Raw genomic sequence first — 19,554 nt, 5'->3', positions numbered from 1 at the left:
ACTTTGTCATGGCCGCTCTAGTAGACTCATGCGGGCACTTGCTCCAGACGCTGACCCCCTTGACCCTCCCTCACTGCCCCTGCATTCTCCTCTATACACCCCTGAGCCCCAGCCCCGGATTCATCAAGTCCTTGGAGTCAGGAGAGTGTGCTCCATGAATCCGCAGCCACATTTTCCCATTTCAGGACCTTTGAGGAGTGCTGGTTTGTGCTTCAAAGTGGGCCAGGGAAGGGTACACTGCCTTTGGAGCATTTGAGAGACTGAGGAGAGAAGAACAATCACTGAGAAAACAGACGGATGAATACTTTGCGTGAGAATCCTGCCACCCATGACAAGTCAGCTCCCACGCCTCCAGAGTCTCCAGCTAGAGCTCTCGCGGTAACAGCTCAGTGGGCGCTTCCAGGCAGCCAGGGATGTGCTGCCCTCTGGATTCATTAACACAGGGTTTCTTGGGGTCAGGGGAGGTGCCAAGGCCCTGGGAGAAGCCAAGCCTCAGAGGACCCTCTTGCTCATAGAGAATGCACGGACCCCCAAGTTCTACTCCCAGACTCACACTCCTCTTGTAGGTGGGAAAGGGACGGAGGGGTGGAGGGGGAACGCCCTGTTCCACATGCTGTATTTACTCTGGGCATGGCTAATGACTCCAGGGCCTTATCATTCAGCCCTCAGACTGGGCTGGGTAGGTCTGAGAGTTAGGGAAAGTCCGTTCCCACTGCCCTCGGGGAGAGAAGAAAGGAGGGGGCAAGGGAGAAGCTGCTGGTCGGACCGTCGGACCCACAATGAAAACGCTCCTTCTTTTGCTGCTGGTGCTCCTGGACCTGGGAGAGGCCCAAGGATCACTTCACAGGTGAGGAGACATCCCTGCACTGTGTTCAGCTGGGTAGACCCCTGCCCTGCAGCTCAGGGCTGCTCTGGGATAGGAAAGCTGACTGGGAGATGAAGAGGAGGAGAAGCTGAGGATTTGCATCAATGCATGGAAGAGGCTTACCCAGTGGTTGCCTGTGTATGGCCTTCATCTCCAGTCCTCAACAAGTCATCCTCCTGCCTCCACCTCCATGGAGGTGTCTTCCCAAGTCCCGGGGAGCTTCTTATGTTACAAAAGAGCAGAAACCTGCAGTTGTGGTTTGTAGCTCAAAGCACCCCAGTACTTCCCCAGGGGACTGACCATCACTGCCTCCAAGAGTTTTCTGTCCCTTTAAATCAGCCCTTCGTGATGTTCATGTAAAACTGCAGACCTCCCCACATCTTCCATTTTCCTAGAAGATCTCAAAGAGCTCAGCTCCAGGAGGGGAGCCATTTCCACTCTAAGATTCTAAGACTCTCCAGGGCAGAGATGAGGCCGGGCAGTCTGAATGGCAGAGAGGACGCTGATCCTGCATGCTGTCTTGCAGATCCCCCCCTCTGTCTTCTCTAGTTGGCCCCTGAGAAAATGGGATGGGAACGGGGGGAAGAGGGAGGTAGAAGTACATCTCCTCCTCACACTGGGCTTTGTCTCCAGGGTGCCCCTCAGGAGGCATCCGTCCCTCAAGAAGAAGCTGCGGGCACGGAGCCAGCTCTCTGAGTTCTGGAAATCCCAGAATTTGGACATGATCCAGTTCACCGAGTCCTGCTCAATGGACCAGAGTGCCAACGAACCCCTCATCAACTACTTGGATGTGAGGCCTCCTGGGATCAGGGCTGGGGAGAGGTGGGAGCTGGAGGAAGGCCCAGCATCAGGGCATGGCCAGTGCCATATCAGTAGCGCTGAAGGCCATTGTGGATTTCTTCACTTGGATGGATGATCCATGGGGACTGATTCCCTGGGTTGCCATGGAGTTGGCTAAGCAGGCCCCAGTGTACCCAAATGTCAGAGCTCTCTGCAGAAGGAAAGGGCTGGGAGTGAAAGCATCATCCCACACTGAAGGCCCCTGCTTCTGCTTTTCTCAGCTGGGCAGCTTACTGGCTGTGTACCCTTAGGCAAGTTACTTAACCTCTCCCAGCCCTAGTTCCCTAGTCTGTAAAACAGGTGGTTCTTCCTCCACTGCCTCTCCTACAATGTATTTATAAGAATCAGGTTAATGCAAGTAAAATCAAATGACGTAGCCAGAGGCTTGGTTTGATTTCCTCACTCATGGCCATTTCTCTGCTCCTTTTACCTTTTATTTTCCAGCATTGCCACTTCCTAGGCTCTGTAAACTCCAGTCTGTAGTACCCGAGGCTTTGGCCCCAGGGAGCTTTCCCTTGGCTTCCTGGTGAGCACCCTTGTCCCTCGCCACCACCCACACCCGCTTTCCTTCTCACTCTTCCTTGCAGATGGAATACTTCGGCACTATCTCCATTGGCTCCCCACCACAGAACTTCACTGTCATCTTCGACACTGGCTCCTCCAATCTCTGGGTCCCCTCTGTGTACTGCACCAGCCCAGCCTGCAGTAAGTGGGGCCAGGAGCACCAGCAGAGAATGTCTGGGGGCCAGTCCTGGGAAGCCAAGCCTGATACTCTGGGGAAGCAGGGCTTAGGTTCCAGAAACTGGCCACCCCTGCCACACCAGCTTCCCCTCTCCATCTTTGAGTCTGCCCTGGAACTGCTTACAGCAGAGATAGAGCAAGGCCAAGGAAGAACTAAAATGTGGCTGCTGTCCAAGAGAGCAACTTCCATACAGATCAGAATTAATAGAAAGAAAGCCATTGAAAAGAGAAATCTTTGACATAATGACTCACTTCCTTTGGAACACCCAAAGGAATGTAGGGGAAAGTTTAATTTAATTGGTTATTTCTGAGCAGGTAGGTTAGTTGGGTTCTAGTGTAGAGAGTCTGCTTGCTTCAAGGAGGCTTGGTAGCCTTATCTCCTGGTGCACAGAGGTGCGGCTGGTGGGGCACAATGGCATGGGTGGGTCCATTTGGCCAGAGGTAACTCGGAGGTTTCAGCAAGGATTGGAAAAGAAGAGCTACAGAAAGATGACTTGTTCGACACAGGACAAGTCCCAGAGACAGAATCTCCCTGGAAAGCCCAAGGCTAGAGATGTCCACGGGTTGGGAGAAAAGTTGGGAGTAATTTCCTGGGGCAATTGTTTACCCCTGAGTTTCTTCTGAAGGCCAACCTCTGACCCACAACGGGTGGCCGGGACTGTGGCTGGCGCCTGATAAATGGCACTTATCTTGGTGTGCCTCATGAGGTCATTGTGGACAATCAGGTTTGCTCAGGGACAGCTATTTGGTTTCCAATTAGGCCACATCTGTAGCTAGAGGGAAATGTAGTTGCTCACTAGGGAGGGGCATCACCAGGCTTCTAGGGGCTCTCCCTCAGTGTTGAGAGTTAAGGGAAGAGACCCTGACACACTGGGGCTGGGTGGCACCAGGGCGAGGATGCAGGCAGTGAGCAGATGGCATAGGCAAGAGTGATGCACTTCTTTCCAGAGACGCACACCAGGTTCCAGCCTTCCCAGTCCAGCACGTACAGCCAGCCGGGGCAATCTTTCTCCATTCAGTATGGAACTGGGAGCTTGTCTGGGATCATTGGAGCCGACCAAGTCTCTGTGAGTGCAAGTTCTTCATCTTTTCTATCTCGGCCAAAAACTTGGGAGACTTATTCAGAGGTCTTGGGTTTCAAAACTGCCTCAGGAATGGGTGGAAACAGGGGTTAGGACTAACTTCTAGGGGAAAGGGGGACCAACACTCCCCACCTGAGATGGTAGCAGTGGGTCAGCCTGCACAGCATGCTGTGCCCTAGTTGAGGACAGTGTAGGGGGACTCCGGCAGGAAGCACTGCCCAGTGCACAAAGCCTGGTGACAGGGTGCACAGCTGGATCTCCAGTCTCTAGGACATTGAGGAGATAAGACCAGGTCGCCATCTTGAAGGATAAAGAAGCCCATGTCAGCGGGCGAGGTTTGGACTCAGTAAAATAAGGGGGCAAGGTCTGAAATGAGAGCCCAGTCACAGAGCCAAGGCAGAAACCCAGTTGTCCAAAGGCCAAGGCCCAAACTGAACTCAGTGCTGAGCTCATGAGCTGTTCCTCAAACTCCCTCTGACCTCTGACCCTCTGACTCCCTCTGAAGTCCTATGGGTCCTAGAACTATGGGAATCAGACAAATGTGGGGACAGAGAACCAGGTACTTTTTCAGGCTTATAGACAGCAATATATGCCTGGGCCTTGGGAGAAACAGAGGTTGACCTATTCCTGGTGAGCATTGGTCCATGAGGGGGTATTCCCAAGGCCAGGAGGGCACAGCTTTCATCAACATCCCTTAGAGTGGGTGGAGTAGGACATATTATCAGCTGAAAGAATGCCAGAAGCAGAAAAACACCATCTATGTAAAAATATCATACAGATAAAACAATGCACTGCATTTTCTATTGGAACTATCTGTGTGTGTGTGCATACACACATTACATATATAATATATAATATCCGTATGTACGAATATATAATATATAGTATACTGTATATATCCATCTGTATATTTTATATAGATATATATTAGATATAGTCTATAATAATTGCATAATTTTATTATATAATATGTTATATATTATATACTTAATATGATATGTAATACATTATATTAATATGTTATATAATATTAATTATATATTATAAGTGATATAATGTATTATATTAATAGTATATTATGTGTTATATATTAATATGTTGTGTATATTAATATATAATATAATATACTAATCTATTATATATTAACAACATATCATATATGTAATGTGTATATATTATATGATCTGTAAAATTATATATATTATGACATATACATATACATTATATATCTAATTACACATAATATATATATAAAAGTACAAATAACTATTTAGAAGGCTACATCCCAAACTGATCATCACAATAACCTCTGAGATGCAGGGAAGGCACTGAAATAGAATAGAAAGGGGAATTCGTGCCTATAGCTTGTCACCTATCTGTTGGCTCACCTGGCTGATGTAGGGCAGCAGCCAAGCCCACAGCAATGTCAGTTGCACTGCTCCTTCCCTCAGTTTTTCTGGCTCCAGGGCCAGGTGTGCACTTACCTCTATAAAGAATCATCAGATTTTGCTGCAGAACATCCCCATCATTGAGGATGGAGACTTGGGGGCAGGGAGAGAACAATGAGGGTTCCAGTCCACCCTCACACTCATGGGTTCCAACTGGCCCTTTTTCTCCCACTTGACATCTATCTTCCCTTTCTGCTGTGCAAACTGTAGACAGCAGCTGCAGCACCAGGCCAGAAACAAGTACACTGTTTAACTAGCACCCACAGTTGCATATAATCAATATCTATATCCATATCGTTTCATCTATATCTATAGTACCTCCTAATGGCTCTGCTTCTCCTTATCAAACCCTGACTGACATAATAAAGATAGGACATGCCAAAATGTGTAGATGAAGCTAATGCAGCCCTTAAAGGGACCGTTTAGCCTAAAATGCATGTATTATTAATAGAAATGCTAATAATCAATTATCTAAGTTCCTATTTCAAGAAACAAATAACAAGAAAATGAGCAAACCATAAACAAATAATAGTACATCAAACCCAAAGAAATCAAAAGGAAGGAAATAATAAAGAGTAGAATGGGACATTAATGAAATAGAGAGATCACACAGGAAATTAACAAAGCCAAGAATTAATTCTTTGCAAGAGTAATAAAATTGGTTAACCTCTGACATGACTAATTAAGAAAAAAGAAAGAAAATACAATTTAACAGTATTAGAAATGAGAAAGAGAACCCTAAAGTTATCAAGAATAATTTTATATTGATAAATTTTACAATCTTCAAAAAATCAACAAATGCCTTGAGAAATACAGCATACCAAAACTGATGCAAAAACAAAAGTTAGAAAATGTGAATCTTTTAAAGATATACTCTGTTATTAAAAAATCCTTCCACAAAGAAAACTCCACAAAGAAAAGCCTCACTGATAAATTCTTCTAAACACTAAAAAAAAAAAAAAAAAAAATTCACAAACTCTTCCAGATATTTGATAAAGTAAAAACACTTTATAACTCATTTTATGAAACCAGCACAACTTTAATAATGAAACTTGAAAAGGACATTATAACAAAAGAAAATATAAAATTACAGACCAATCTTTCTCTCATGAATGTAGATGCAAAAGTTCTAAATGAAATACTAGCAAATAAAATCTTGTGTTGTATAAAAAGATAATACATCTTAACCAAGGGTCATCTTTCTAGGAATTTATCATTTAGCAGAATAAAAGGAGAGAAATCATATGACCAATATGATTATATTAATAGATTAATAACATTCAACATCTATTCATGACTTCAAGAAAAACCCTTAGCAAACTAGGAATAGAAAGTAACTCCCTTAATCTGAGAAAGATGAAGGGCTTCATCTACAAAGAAGCCCACAGCAAACTTTATACTTAATGGTGAATTGTCGAGAGACTTCTCCATACGATCAAGAATGAGACAAGGACACTCAATCTCACCACTTCTATTCCACATTGTACTGAAAATCCTAGCCAGTGCAACAAGAAAAAAAGAAACGAAGAACATTAAGATGGAAAAGGAAGAAATAACACTGTTGTTATTAATGTATGACAAGATTCCATAAGTAGAAAATCCAAAAATATCTACAGAAAGGATATTGGGATTAATATGTGAACTTAGCAAAGTTGCTGGATATGAGGTCAACATAAAAAAATCATTTAGGGCCAGGCATGGTGGCTCACGCCTGTAATCCCAGCACTTTGGGAGGCTGAGACAGGTGGATCATAAGGTCAGGAGTTTGAGACCAGCCTGACCAACATGGAGAGACCCCATCTTTACTAAAAATACAAAAATTAGCCAGGCGTGGTGGCGCACACCTGTAGTCCCAGTTACTCAGGAGGCTGAGGCAGAAGAATTGCTTGAACCCAGGAGGCGGAGGTTGCAGTAGAACCGAGATCATGCCACGGCACTCCAGCCCGGGTGACAGAATGAGACTCCGTCTCAAAGAAAAATCATTTGGATTTATATATACAGGTTGTGGATCCTTATCACAAATATTTGGGACCGGAAGTCTTTTAGGTTTCAAATTTTTTCAGATTTTGAAATATTTGCATTACACCTACCAGTTTAGTATCTCAAATCTGAAAATCCATAATCTGTAGTACTCCAGTGAGCATTTTCTTTTAGCGTCATGTTGGCACTCAAAAAGTTTTGGATTTTGAAGCACTTCAGTTTCAGATTTTCAGATTTGTGATGCTCAACCTGTAGCAAGTAAAACAAATGGCAAATAGATTTTTAATGACACTATAACACCATCAAAACCATAGCTACTTTGAAGCAAATTTAACCAAAAAATGTGCAAGAACTCTACTCTGATAATAGAAAACTTTACTAAATAAAAGTAAAAGACTTGCATAAAAATCACAAATGTTACTGAATAAAATTAAAAGAAGACCTGTATTGAAAACTAAACCATGCTCATAGATTGAATGACTCTGTTTTATTTAAAAGTCAAATTTTTTCCAATTGATCTATAGAACCAATTTTATTCCAATTAAAACAAGAGCACTTTTTCTTAGAAATTAACAAACTGATTCTAACATTTATATGGATGTGTAATACACCAAAACAACCTTGCTGAAGAAAAACACTGGTAAATATTAAGATTTATTATAAAGTTACAGCAATGTAGATGTGTGGTGTTGGCACAGAATTTTAAAAATATACAAATGGAACAGAACAGAAAATACAAAACCTATCCACACAGTCATCTGATTTATGTTGAACATGACACTGCAGTAAGTGGAGGAAATGGTGGTATATTTATTAAGTAGTGCCAGGTCATATGAATATCCAGATAGAAAAAAATAAATCTTGACTCCTACCTTACACATTACCACATTTCAGATAGACTCCAGATCTCAATGTGAAAGGTAAACAATAAAGCTTTTAGAAGAAAACATGGGAAAATGTTTTCAAAATCTTAGGGGAGGCAAAATTTTCTGAAACAAGTTACAAAAAAACAGTGTGCAATAAGCACAATGTTGAGTGACAGAAGCCAGATACCAAAGCGTTCATATGGGATGATTCCATTTATATAAATCCAAAAAATAGGCAAAGCCAATATACGCTATTAGAAGTCAGGAGACTGGCTCTTCTTGAGTAGGAGCGCAATGATTGGCAGGTGCATGAGGGCCTCTGAGGTTTTGGAATGTTCTGTTTCTTGAGAATATAGCAAGCATCTTTGTGCTTATTTAGTCAAGGAAAGTTGGGAAGGAGAAGAATTAACTTCAAGACAGAGGAGAATCCAGGAATCAAACTCTTTGCCAGCAATCCCCTGTGCCATTTTCCTGTGGGCTTTCTCCTGCCAGGTGGAAGGACTGACTGTCGTTGGCCAGCAGTTTGGAGAAAGTGTCACAGAGCCAGGCCAGACCTTTGTGGATGCAGAGTTTGATGGAATTCTGGGCCTGGGATACCCCTCCTTGGCTGTGGGAGGAGTGACTCCAGTGTTTGACAACATGATGGCTCAGAACCTGGTGGACTTGCCATTGTTTTCTGTCTACATGAGCAGGTAAGACCCATCAAGACTGTGAGGTTAAAGTCAGTTATAACTATAGGGAGACAACACGTGCTCTTGACTTAGCCGTCAAAAGACCTGATTTGGGTCTTTAGCTTGGTCTATTATCAGCTGTGTGATCTTAGTCAAAACATTTAACCTCTCTGAATATTGAGGAAATGGGATTTGCTTCGTCAAGTAGTTGTGAAAGCACTTTGTAAACTCTACTACACTGGCTTAAATTTAAGGAATCTCTGGGATTGGTTCTTCATTGATGCTGTCACTAAATATCAAGCTCCTATTATATGCTGAGTATGATGCTCACACTGGGGACACAGTGAAACAAGAATGACAGCACCTGCAGGAGGAGCAGGCAGAAACAAATGAAAAGTTAAGCTGACAATGAAATAATTGCATACTGATGGATGAGTAAACAAAATGTGGCATATCCAAACAATCAGATATTATTCAGTCTTAGAAAGGAAGAAAATTCTGAGATACGCTACAATACAGAAGAAACTTGAGGACATAATGCGAAGTGAAATAAGCTAGTCATAAAAAGACAAATACTGTATGATTCCACTTAGGTGAGGTACCTAGAGTAGTCAAATTCGCAGGCAGAAAGTGGACTGCCAGTTGCCAGAGCCTGGGGAGGGGAAGTGAGGAGTTCTTAAACCATTGTTGATGGCCTAATGGGTATAAAACTCCAGTTCTGTAAAATGAAAGGTCTGGATTTTACACAGTGTGCACATACTTAACACTACTGAATTGTAGACTCAAAAATGGGTAAGATAGTACATTTCATGTTACATATTTTTACAACAATTTTTAAAAATTGCATTGTTGTTGGAAAACAACAACAATGTTTGTTGTTTCTAGGCACTCTTGCCCGGCATCCTTGGAGGGTCATTTCCTCTTCCTCCTTACACAGGAAGGTGATTTCTGACCTTCCTGACTGCTTCCAGGTCAGACCTGGCCTGCACTCACTCTGTTTCAGCATAAGCCCATTCCTCTCATTCCCCTCTCCCACATGGAGGGTCCTGGATTTTCCCTATCAAGCTGTGCTTCCTCTCCAGCATGACAGCACTCAGTACCAGGCCTAGGCAGAGCTGTGAGTGAGAGAGGCAGGTTGTCTAGACACTTCTGCTTCCCCTTGCAGAACTTCCTTTTCCCGTCGCCTGGGAAAAGTGGGCTGTAATGGGGAATATCGAGGCTTGGCAGTCAGACCGACCTGAATTTGAATCCTGCCACTTACATTGCTTCATCTCACTGAGGCTCAGTTTCTTCCACGGACCACTAGGTTGATGTGAGTTAAATAAGTTTAGATAGACAAAATCCCCAGTACAGGGCCTTCTACCAAGGTAATCAACAAATGTGAGTTCCTTTCCCCACTCCCTCTCTAAAACCACTGTCCTAAAATTCCTACAGGTATTCCCTTCTCTCCCTCTTTACTACCCTGATTTCAGTTTTGTATCTTTCTGATCCTTTTCCTCCTCAAAATGAATCTGTCTTAGGTCCGATTTCTCCAGAATCTTGCTAGGTTCCAGAACATAATCTGAGATATCAATACCAATGGAAATAAGTGTTCAAGCTCTAGTAAGTCATGATACATTCAAGTCGGCCTCTTTGCCTTAACATAATGAGTGAAGAACACAAAAACACCAGGTGCTGTCACAACCATAGTGGGGAAGATACCTTGGGAAAAGGTGTCTTTGGGGGTTGCTTCAAGTCACACAATGTGTACCCACCCAGGATGGTCCTGGCCTTGGTTCTGAATGACAGACCTGCTGGCCCCATTTCCCAACTCCTTAACCTTTTTATCCAAGAAGCAGAAGGACATTCACAAATGGTCAAGGGGAGCTGTTTCTAATCTTGTGTCAAAAAGGCCCAGACCAATCCACTTGCAGTAGTCAGAGTCCTGGTCTCAAAGCCAAGGCTGATGTTTCTGCCTACCTGGCTGCTTGGTATGAGACCAAGAAGCAAAGTGTCTTAGCTGAGACTCACCCCTAGAGTTTTGCAGTGGCCCTTCCTGGACAGTTTGTATTTCTCTCCATGTAGTAACCCAGAAGGTGGTGTGGGGAGTGAGCTGATTTTCGGAGGCTACGACCACTCCCATTTCTCTGGGAGCCTGAATTGGGTCCCAGTCACCAAGCAAGGCTACTGGCAGATTGCGCTGGATAAGTGAGTATTCCCCATGAAGTAGTTACAGTACTAGGGGTACTGTACTCAAAAGAGGCACAACTCAAACGGAATTAACTGAAAAACCACTGGTCGCTAGCAGAGGATGCCAGAAGCTTACTGTGGTTGAAGGTATGGAGGTGCTGAGCAAGTGTGCAGGAAGGGACCTCTGTAACCAGGGCAGCAGACAAAGCTTCCTTCCTTGTACATGTGGCGTGCCTTTAATTCAACAGACAGTCAATACTAGCGCACAGCCTGCTCCCCTTTGTTCTTTCAACACTGACACACAAGGCGAGGGATGAGTAACATGGGGGTTTGCACAGGTGAATTGGATTCAGATCTTGCCCTCAAAAAACTTGTACAGAAGATGAGAGGCACCCAAACCGCTATCCTATAAAATGGAAGGTGGTCAGTGGTCCAAGAGAGGTGCCATCAACGTGGTCCAGCAGGCAGGCACGACAGCTTCTATCTAAAGAACCCTCCAGTGCGTCATGGAGGGGATTACATTGAAACTGAGCTGGGAAATATATACAGTATCCGGGCATGAAGCAATTGGGGAAGTGGAACTACATGCCTGCCTCATACCTAGTGCCGTGCTAGACAATGCAGGAATTGGAAAAGTGCAGTTCAAGTTTCAATTTAGCTAGGATTGAGTTCCTGCAAGGTATCAGGCATTAGGAATGCAAAAAATAAAAGGTCTCAATGCTCACTGTCTATTGAGGGTTTTTCACACTGTAGGAATTCACCTATTTATGGGTCATGACATCATTTTAGAAGATCCTGACCAGGCGTGGTGGCTCACACCTGTAATCCCAGGACTTTGGGAGGACGAGGCAGGTGGATCACAAGGTTGAGAGACTCAGACCATCCTTGCCAACATGGTGAAACACTGTCTCTACTAAATATACAAAAATTAGCCAGGCATGGTGCCACACGCCTGTAGTCCCAGTTACTCGGGAAGCTGAGGTAGGAGAATCACTTGAACCTGGGAGGCAAAGGTTGCAGTGAGCTGAGGCCGAGCCACTGCACTCCAGCCTAGGTGACAGAGTGAGACTCCATCTCAAATAAGTAAATAAATAAATAAATAAATAAGATCATAAGATCATGACCTACATTTTTTGATGAATTGGAATGTGGTAGAAAATACTAGAGTGCACCTCAATTGCATGAATGGGTGTGTGTGTGCACTGGGTCAAGAAGTAAACAGATTTCTTCCTATGGATCTCAGTAGAAAACAACTGAGGAACACTCATATGGTGGGGGGAAATCATTAATGTGCTCCAGGTGCTGGAGAGCCCACAAAAGAGTGGGAGTTTCCTAGGAGCCAGGGGAGGGAAGGTGGGCTGACTGCAACTCTGTCGCCTCAGCATCCAGGTGGGAGGCACTGTGATGTTCTGCTCTGAGGGCTGCCAGGCCATTGTGGACACAGGGACTTCCCTCATCACTGGCCCTTCCGACAAGATTAAGCAGCTGCAAAATGCCATCGGGGCAGCCCCCGTGGATGGAGAAGTGAGTGCCTACCTGGGGAAGGGAATGGTGGGGGCAGGAGAGCCAGGCCTTCTCTTGGGAGGTGGGAAGGCTCTAAACAGATCCTCCGTATTGGGTTTTAGTATGCTGTGGAGTGTGCCAACCTTAATGTCATGCCGGATGTCACCTTCACCATCAACGGAGTCCCCTACACCCTCAGCCCAACTGCCTACACCCTGCTGGTAAGAACTATTTCCTTATTCTGCAGGCCACAAGGCCCTCCCCACTTGCCTACCACTTCCCCTTTTCAGTCGCCTGCACTTTGCCCGACTTTACCCTAAGCCCCGCCCCGCATTGTTCTGCTCTGAGGTGGCATTCCCTCTGGGAGGGACACAGCTGCCTGTGATGGAAAGACCACGGGGCTTGTTCTAATTTCCAGTTCTGCCGTGAAGCAGTAGTAAAGTTCGGGCAAGCCATTTAAGGAAGTCTTCTGATATTGCCATGTAGGACTTTTCAACTGACAAAGTTTAATCTCCTCTACCACCAGGTCAGACTGGAACTATTACTATCTCATTTTATAGGTGAGAATATCGAGACTTAGAGAGTCAAATAAATGGTTCAAGATATGAGCTGTTTGCAGGGAGGAGTGGAGAATAAGATTATATTTGTCCTAACATTCAAATTAACATTCCTCCTCTAGCAAGAAAATGTCTTTTGTTGCAGTAAATTCTCAAGTTTGTAGGGTGAAGTAGAAAGGGAACTCCTGGACCTTTTGGACACCTGTGAGCACTTCACACCACAGTTGGTCTGAATTTCCAGCATTGTAGGTATTTGGCACTACACTTCAACACACTAATTTTTCCAAGAGTCACTGACAGCATCAGGGTAACTGCATCAGAAGAGAGGTTCTAAGATAGAGACTGAGGGCTTCAGTCCTACCCCTAAGCCTCTATTAACTCCTTCCCAAAGCTACCAACAGACAATCCAAATAAAAACAAATGTTTGCTTTAAAACACAGCTTCATGGTAAGTCCCCTAAGCTCCTGCCACATAGGGATTCTGGAGCTGCCACTGTGAACACCACACTGAGGACCAGTGAGACATTTAGACTGAGCCCTGTTCATCAGTCCACACGCCCATCAACACCCTAGCACACCCACACTCTCACCTTCCCCCATGTGAGTTGAGTCCCTGCCCAGGTGGAAATCACTGATGTGTTCCAGGTGCTGGAGAGCCCAAAAAAGAGTGGGAGTTTCCTAGAAGCCAGGGGAGGGGAGGTGCGTGGTTCTTTCCCAGTACGGTGCATGGTTCCTTTAGAAGATCATTTTAGAAGATCATGACCTGACCGAGCATGGTGACTCACACCTGTAATCCCAGGACTTTGGGAGGCCAAGGCAGGTGGATCACAAGGTCTTGTGCTGGTTCTTTCCCAGTATGATGCATGGTTCTTTCTCACCAGCAGATTTCAATCAGAGTCACCTCAATCCATCAAAACTGCTGTAAAAACGTTGACTTTTCATGTCCTTCCTCTCAAGAAGTCTCCCTGAGCCCTCTGCAAATTTTCCCACACCCTCATCAGCAACTTCAAATTTCAAGTCATTGTTGGAAAGGCCACACTTGCCTGGTAGAGCACATCTTTGCCAAACTAAAAATTAAGATTGGAGAACGTGACACTCTTCTCTTGAACAAGGGATGCCTACTTGCCTCATCTAAAGGGGGTCACTCAAATGTTTGTTCCCAGAACATCAACAAGAAAATAGCAGTGGGTAGCCACTAACAGAGTTCTTTCTCTCCCTTAACAAAAACCAAGCTGAGCTTCACTAGAAACCAAAGAAACCAGAATTTAAACCAAGGTCTTCCGATGCCAACCGTTTTGCTCTTCTAGCCATGCAACGAGGGTTTCCCAGTTGTAAAATGATGGTGGTGGGGGCAGGTGGAAGTATATAACAGATGAACCCTTCTCAAAATTGTAGAACATAGACCCCAGGTCCATAAGAATGGACTTGTGTAGACAAACAATTTATTGAGAAAACTAGGGTAGGGACATATGAAGCAGGAGGAAGAACCCACTGACCAAAATGGTGGAACCCACCAGCTGTCCAAGGCCATCCAGTGCCAGCCACCACCACCACACAGGCAGCCGCCAGGGAGCACTACTTCCTTCTTTCCCATGTCATTTGCATCCTTTTTTCCAACCCCAGGACTTCGTGGATGGAATGCAGTTCTGCAGCAGCGGCTTTCAAGGACTTGACATCCACCCTCCAGCTGGGCCCCTCTGGATCCTGGGGGATGTCTTCATTCGACAGTTTTACTCGGTCTTCGACCGTGGGAATAACCGTGTGGGACTGGCCCCAGCAGTCCCCTAAGGAGGGGCCTTGTGTCTGTGCCTGCCTGTCTGACACCCCTTGAATCTGTTAGGTTGGGGCATTCTTTACACCTGTAAAAAGTGCTTTTCCAGAGAATGTAGCTGTTTCCAGGGTTGCAACTTGAATTAAGACCAACAGAACATGAGAACACACACACACACACACACATTTCACACATACACACACACATTTCACACATACACACCACTCCCACCACCGTCATGATGGAGGAATTAAGTTGTATATCTATATTTTTTATTGACTTTTGATTATGAAAATCAGAAAATTTTCACATTTGATTATGAAAATCTCCAAACATACGTACAAGCAGAGATCATAGTATAATAAATCCCTGTGCAACTCCACTCAGCTCTGACAACCCATCCACACGGCCAGGCCTGTTTATCTGCACTGCTGCCCACTCCTCCAGCTCCACATGCTGTACCTGGATTATTCTGAAGCAAATTCCGAGCATTACATCATTTTGTACATAAATATTTCTAACATCCTTAAATTTAAATATACAGTTGGAATTCAAGCATCTCCCATTGTCCCACAAATGTTTGGCTGTTTTTATAGTTGGATTGTTTGTATTAGGATTCAAGCAAGGCCTATAAATTGCATTTATTTGAAATGTCTATAGGTGTCTTTCCTTCTAAGGAGTTTAGCACATATGAAACGTTCCTGGCTGAAATTCCAAGGTGTCATTTGACATAGTTCTCTGAACTTATCTTTCCTATAAAATGGTAGCTAGATCTGGAGGTCTGGTTTTGTGGCAAAAATACTTCCTAGATGGCACTGGGTACTTCCTGTGGTCTCCCGTCGGGAGGCAGATAATGCTGGTGCCTCTCTATCGGTGATGTTAAGACTGATGGGTGGGTTTGGAGTTATTGGCTTCAATCATTCATTACAAAGTTCAGCATTTTACCTGATCGTTTCAGCGGTCGTTGATGATCATTGCTGAGATCCGTGCTATAATTAGGGGTTGTAGAACAGGGCTTTTTCTAATTCTGCTATCCCTTTGGCATTTGTTTGTTGGAATTCTTCTATTAAAGAAATGGGCCGGGTGCAGTCGCTCACGCTTGTAATCCCAGCACTTTGGGAGGCCGAGGTGGGTGGATCACGAGGTCAAGAGATTGAGACCATCCTGGCCTACATGGTGAAACCCCATCTCTACTAAAAATACAAAAATTAGGCCAGGCGTAGTGGCTCACGTCTGTAATCCCAGCACCTTGGGAGGTTGAGGCAGGCGGATCACGAGGTCAGAAGTTTGAGACCAGCCTGGCCAATATGGTGAAACTCCGTCTCTACTAAAAATACAAAAATTAGCTGGGTGTGGTGGCACGCACCTGTAGTCCCAGCTACTCAGGAGGCTGAGGCAGAAGACTTGCTTGCAGTGAGTAGAGATTGCGCCACTGTACTCTAGCCTGAGTGACAGAGCAAGACTCCATCTCAAAAAAAAAATACAAAAATTAGCTGGGTGTGGTGGCATGCACCTGTAGTCCCAGCTACTTAGGAGGCTGAGGCAGGAGAATCGTTTGAACCCAGGAGACAGAGATTGCAGTGAGCCAAGATTGCACCACTGTACTCCAGCCTGACAACAGAGCGAGACTCCATCAAAAAAAAAAAAAAAAAAAAAAAAACTTTGGGTGGGCACGATGGCTCACACCTGTCCCAGCACTCTGGGAAGCCGAGGAAGGAGGATCACTTGAGTCGAGGGGGTCAAATCTGCAGCGAGCCATGACCATGCCACTGTACTCCAATCTGGGTGACAGAGTAAGACCTTGTCTCAAAAACAAACAAAACAAAACAAAACCTTTCCCTCATCAACCATTTGCCCAGGAAAGAAGACAATTACTTGGAGTTTTATTTCCTTTATTTACCAGTTTTCAGAATGAGTTGGTGCTATATTAAACATCAAAGGATTTTAAACGTATTTGATGTGTTTCAGCTCACCAGTTTTTTCTTTAATGCCAGATCACTCTATCGTTAGCCAGTGGGTGATCTTCAAGTTAGTTCTTGTAAACTTTTCCAGCCCATCTTGCACACTTCCAGTCCCATATGTGGCATCAGCCATTGTCCTGCAGAGTCCTGGTTCCTTGTAGCATGCCCATATGTATGTTGTAAATAAAAATATTTCATAGTACATTGGAGATGGAGTGAGAGACGGAGAGAGATATTGAGAAAGAGAGAGAGATTGAGAGAGCACCTGTTTCACCCTGGGGACTGAGGGCCCACCCTGAGAGATCTGACATGGAGAATCCTGGCCTGAGCACATCCCCCTTCTGGTGGTATCTATTGCCATCAGAAACAACTTATTTTTTCTTCCCCCTTTTAGCTTTTGCTTCCTTCAAAATGAAAGTATCTTCTGTTTTTTCTTATTGTAAAGCATGTGAAAATCCTCCATGACCTTATTCCTCAGAGAAAAGTACCATTATCAATTTGAAGTCATTTTATACAGACTTTTCTTTGCACATATTAACAGAGGTGGCTATTGGTAAGGAAACTTTTTCTAAAGGAATCATACTCTACATGTAAGAGGCATTGGAAACAGAGTGACTCCATCTTGAATAGGGGATGGGGACAATGAGGCTGAGACCTGGCTGGGCTGCATTCCCAGGAGGTCAGGCATTTTTAGTCACAGGATGAGATAGGAAGTCGACAGGACTGGTTTCACAAGATACAGGTTACAAAGACCCTGCTGATAAAACCAGATGTGGTAAAGAAGCCAGCCAAAACCCACCAAAATCAAGATGGTGATGAAAGCCACCTCTGGTGGTCCTCATTGATCATTGTAGGCTAATTATAATGCAATAGCATGTTAAAAAGACACTCCCATCAGCACCATGGCAGTTTACAAATGCCACAGCAACATCCAGAAGTTATCCTAGATGGTCTACGAAGGGGAGGAACCCTCAGTTCCTGGGACTCCCTACTCCTTTCCCGGGAAACTCATGAATAGTCCACCCCTTATTTAGCATATAATCAAGGAATAACCATAAGTATATTTGGTCAAGCGGCCCATACCGCTGTTCTGCCTGTAGAGTTGCTACCCTTGAATTCCTTTACTTTTCTTAATAATCTTGCTTTCACTTTACTCTGTTGGCTTGCTTTTGAATTCTTTCCTGCATGAAGTCAAGAACCCATGTGGCCTCCCAGGCTGGACCCCAGTTGTGGCGTTCACTCTGTGCCAGAATGACTCTTCTCTAAACTACTTTTTTCATTTAACAGTAGATTCCCTGTCATTGCTGATAGCTCATTCTTCTAACATCTATGCAGTGTCCATTTATTTATCAGATCCTCTCTTAATGAACGTTAGGTTCATTTGGGGTTCAATTCAATCCAATACAACAAATATTTATTTTATGCCAGACACTAAGTGAAGTACTCGAAAACCTGCAACATAACTGGGAGAGGCCCTGGCTGTCAGTTTTTGACTGCAGGGATCACAGAAGACACACCAGGCTGAAAGTCAAATAGCCTTGGTTTACGTCTGTGTTCGGTGGCCTTGGGTAATGACTTCATGTCTCTAAGACACTCACCTCAGAGCTGTTGGGAAGAATCCGTGATCTTACCTGGGTGGGAGCACTTGGCTAAGAGTGGTACCTTCCCTTCTGATTTGGGTGTCATGCTCAGAGTAGATCACAACTACACACCTGCACACATACATTGTTTGTTTGGTTTTTACTTTTATTTTTCCTTTTTAACCAAATTATTGCTTTTAAAGTCAATTTAGAACAGCCTGATCCAAACAAGCTATCAAAGCAACGTAGTAGAACAGTTAACAACACTGGCTCCAGAGTCAGGCAGGCTCGGACTTCATTCCTAGCATCAGTTGTGGGACCTCTGCACCTCAGTTTGTTCATCTGTCAAATGGGCATGATAGTAGGAACTACAGTTGACCCCTGAACAACACAGGTTTGGACTTGCACGAGTTCACTTATTCACAGATTTTATTTTTTCAACCAAAGGCAGACCAAAAATATAGTATTCAGCTGGTGCAGTGGCTCACATCTGTAATCCCAGCACTTCGGGAGGCTGAGGCGGGTAGATCACTTGAGATCAGGAGTTCAAGACCAGCCTGGCCAACATGGTGAAACCCCATCCTACTAAAAATACAAAAATTAGCCGGGCATAGTGGCAGGTGCCTGTAATCCCAGCTACTCGGGAGGCTGAGGCAGGAGAATTGCTTGAACCCAGGAGGCAGAGGTTGCAGTGAGCCAAGACGGTGCCACTGCACTCCAGCCTCAGCGACAGAAAGAAACTCCATCTCAAAAACAGCAACAACAACAAAATACGGTATTCTCGGGATGCAAATCCTATGTATATGGAGCACGGATTTATCCTATATGTGGGTTCTTTGGGGCCAACTGCAGGACTTGAGTGTGCTCAAAGTTTAGTGTACTTGGGGGTCCTGAAACCAGTTCCCCACATGTACCAAGGGATGACTGTGTTGCATTGGGTTATTTTGAGGATGCAATCACATTGCACTTATGTAAACATTTACCTAGCTTACATGCCTATGCTCATCAGGCCACAGACCTTCACTCTACATAAGCGAGTCTCATAAAAGGCAGAAAGCCGTAGAGTAAATGGTTTTATGATTTTTTCGTCTAAGACAAAGCACCCCAAGAGCCATGTGGAAGCCCATTGTTAGACAGCACCCCTGCAGGCTTTTGGAATGGCCGTTTCTGTGCAAGGGCCGCCCCGACTGTTGAATCTGCTGGTCTGGTGTTGGCCAGGAGTCTGAGTGATGGCGGCTGCAGTGTGAAAATGATGCCTAAGCCACACAACATCATTCAGTCTTCACAACGACCCTGCTGGTTCTGCCACAGAAATGCCTCTGTGACCTATTTCCTTGTCCCCACCCTCCAGTCATTACCTTTCACCAGAAATATTCCAGGAACATCCTGACACTGATTCTGTCTCTTGCCCTCCGACAAACCAGTGCCTGATAGGTACATATTTCTGAAGCCCAGCTGTAATCACACCCTTCCCCTGCCGTACACTTCACAGTGGTGCCCCGCCGCACGCCAAATGCAATC

General features: G+C 44.7%; 1 protein-coding gene across 3 annotated transcripts; it reads left to right on the top strand.

Annotated features, from left to right (window-relative positions):
• The first annotated feature begins 655 nt into the window (after positions 1–655).
• Positions 656–15,147, top strand: CTSE (cathepsin E). Of its 3 annotated transcripts, XM_001090284.5 has the most exons (9): positions 661–847; positions 1,499–1,655; positions 2,293–2,410; positions 3,395–3,513; positions 8,315–8,514; positions 10,558–10,680; positions 12,045–12,186; positions 12,288–12,386; positions 14,345–15,147. In XM_001090284.5, the coding sequence occupies exons 1-9, from the start codon at positions 780–782 to the stop codon at positions 14,507–14,509; spliced, it is 1,191 nt and encodes a 396-aa protein (XP_001090284.4). In that variant the 5' UTR covers positions 661–779; the 3' UTR covers positions 14,510–15,147. The 3 variants fall into 3 exon arrangements, with proteins under 3 accessions (XP_077860804.1, XP_028708360.2, XP_001090284.4); XM_028852527.2 differs by lacking the exon at positions 12,045–12,186 and having other exon boundaries at positions 660–847; XM_078004678.1 differs by lacking the exons at positions 1,499–1,655; positions 12,045–12,186 and having other exon boundaries at positions 656–847.
• Positions 15,148–19,554: the final 4,407 nt, after the last annotated feature.

This window comes from Macaca mulatta, chromosome 1 (genome assembly GCF_049350105.2).
Source record: "Macaca mulatta isolate MMU2019108-1 chromosome 1, T2T-MMU8v2.0, whole genome shotgun sequence".
Classification (NCBI taxonomy): Eukaryota; Metazoa; Chordata; class Mammalia; order Primates; family Cercopithecidae; genus Macaca; species Macaca mulatta.
Note: the sequence above shows the minus strand (reverse complement) of the source record. Positions and strands in the feature narration are given on the sequence as shown.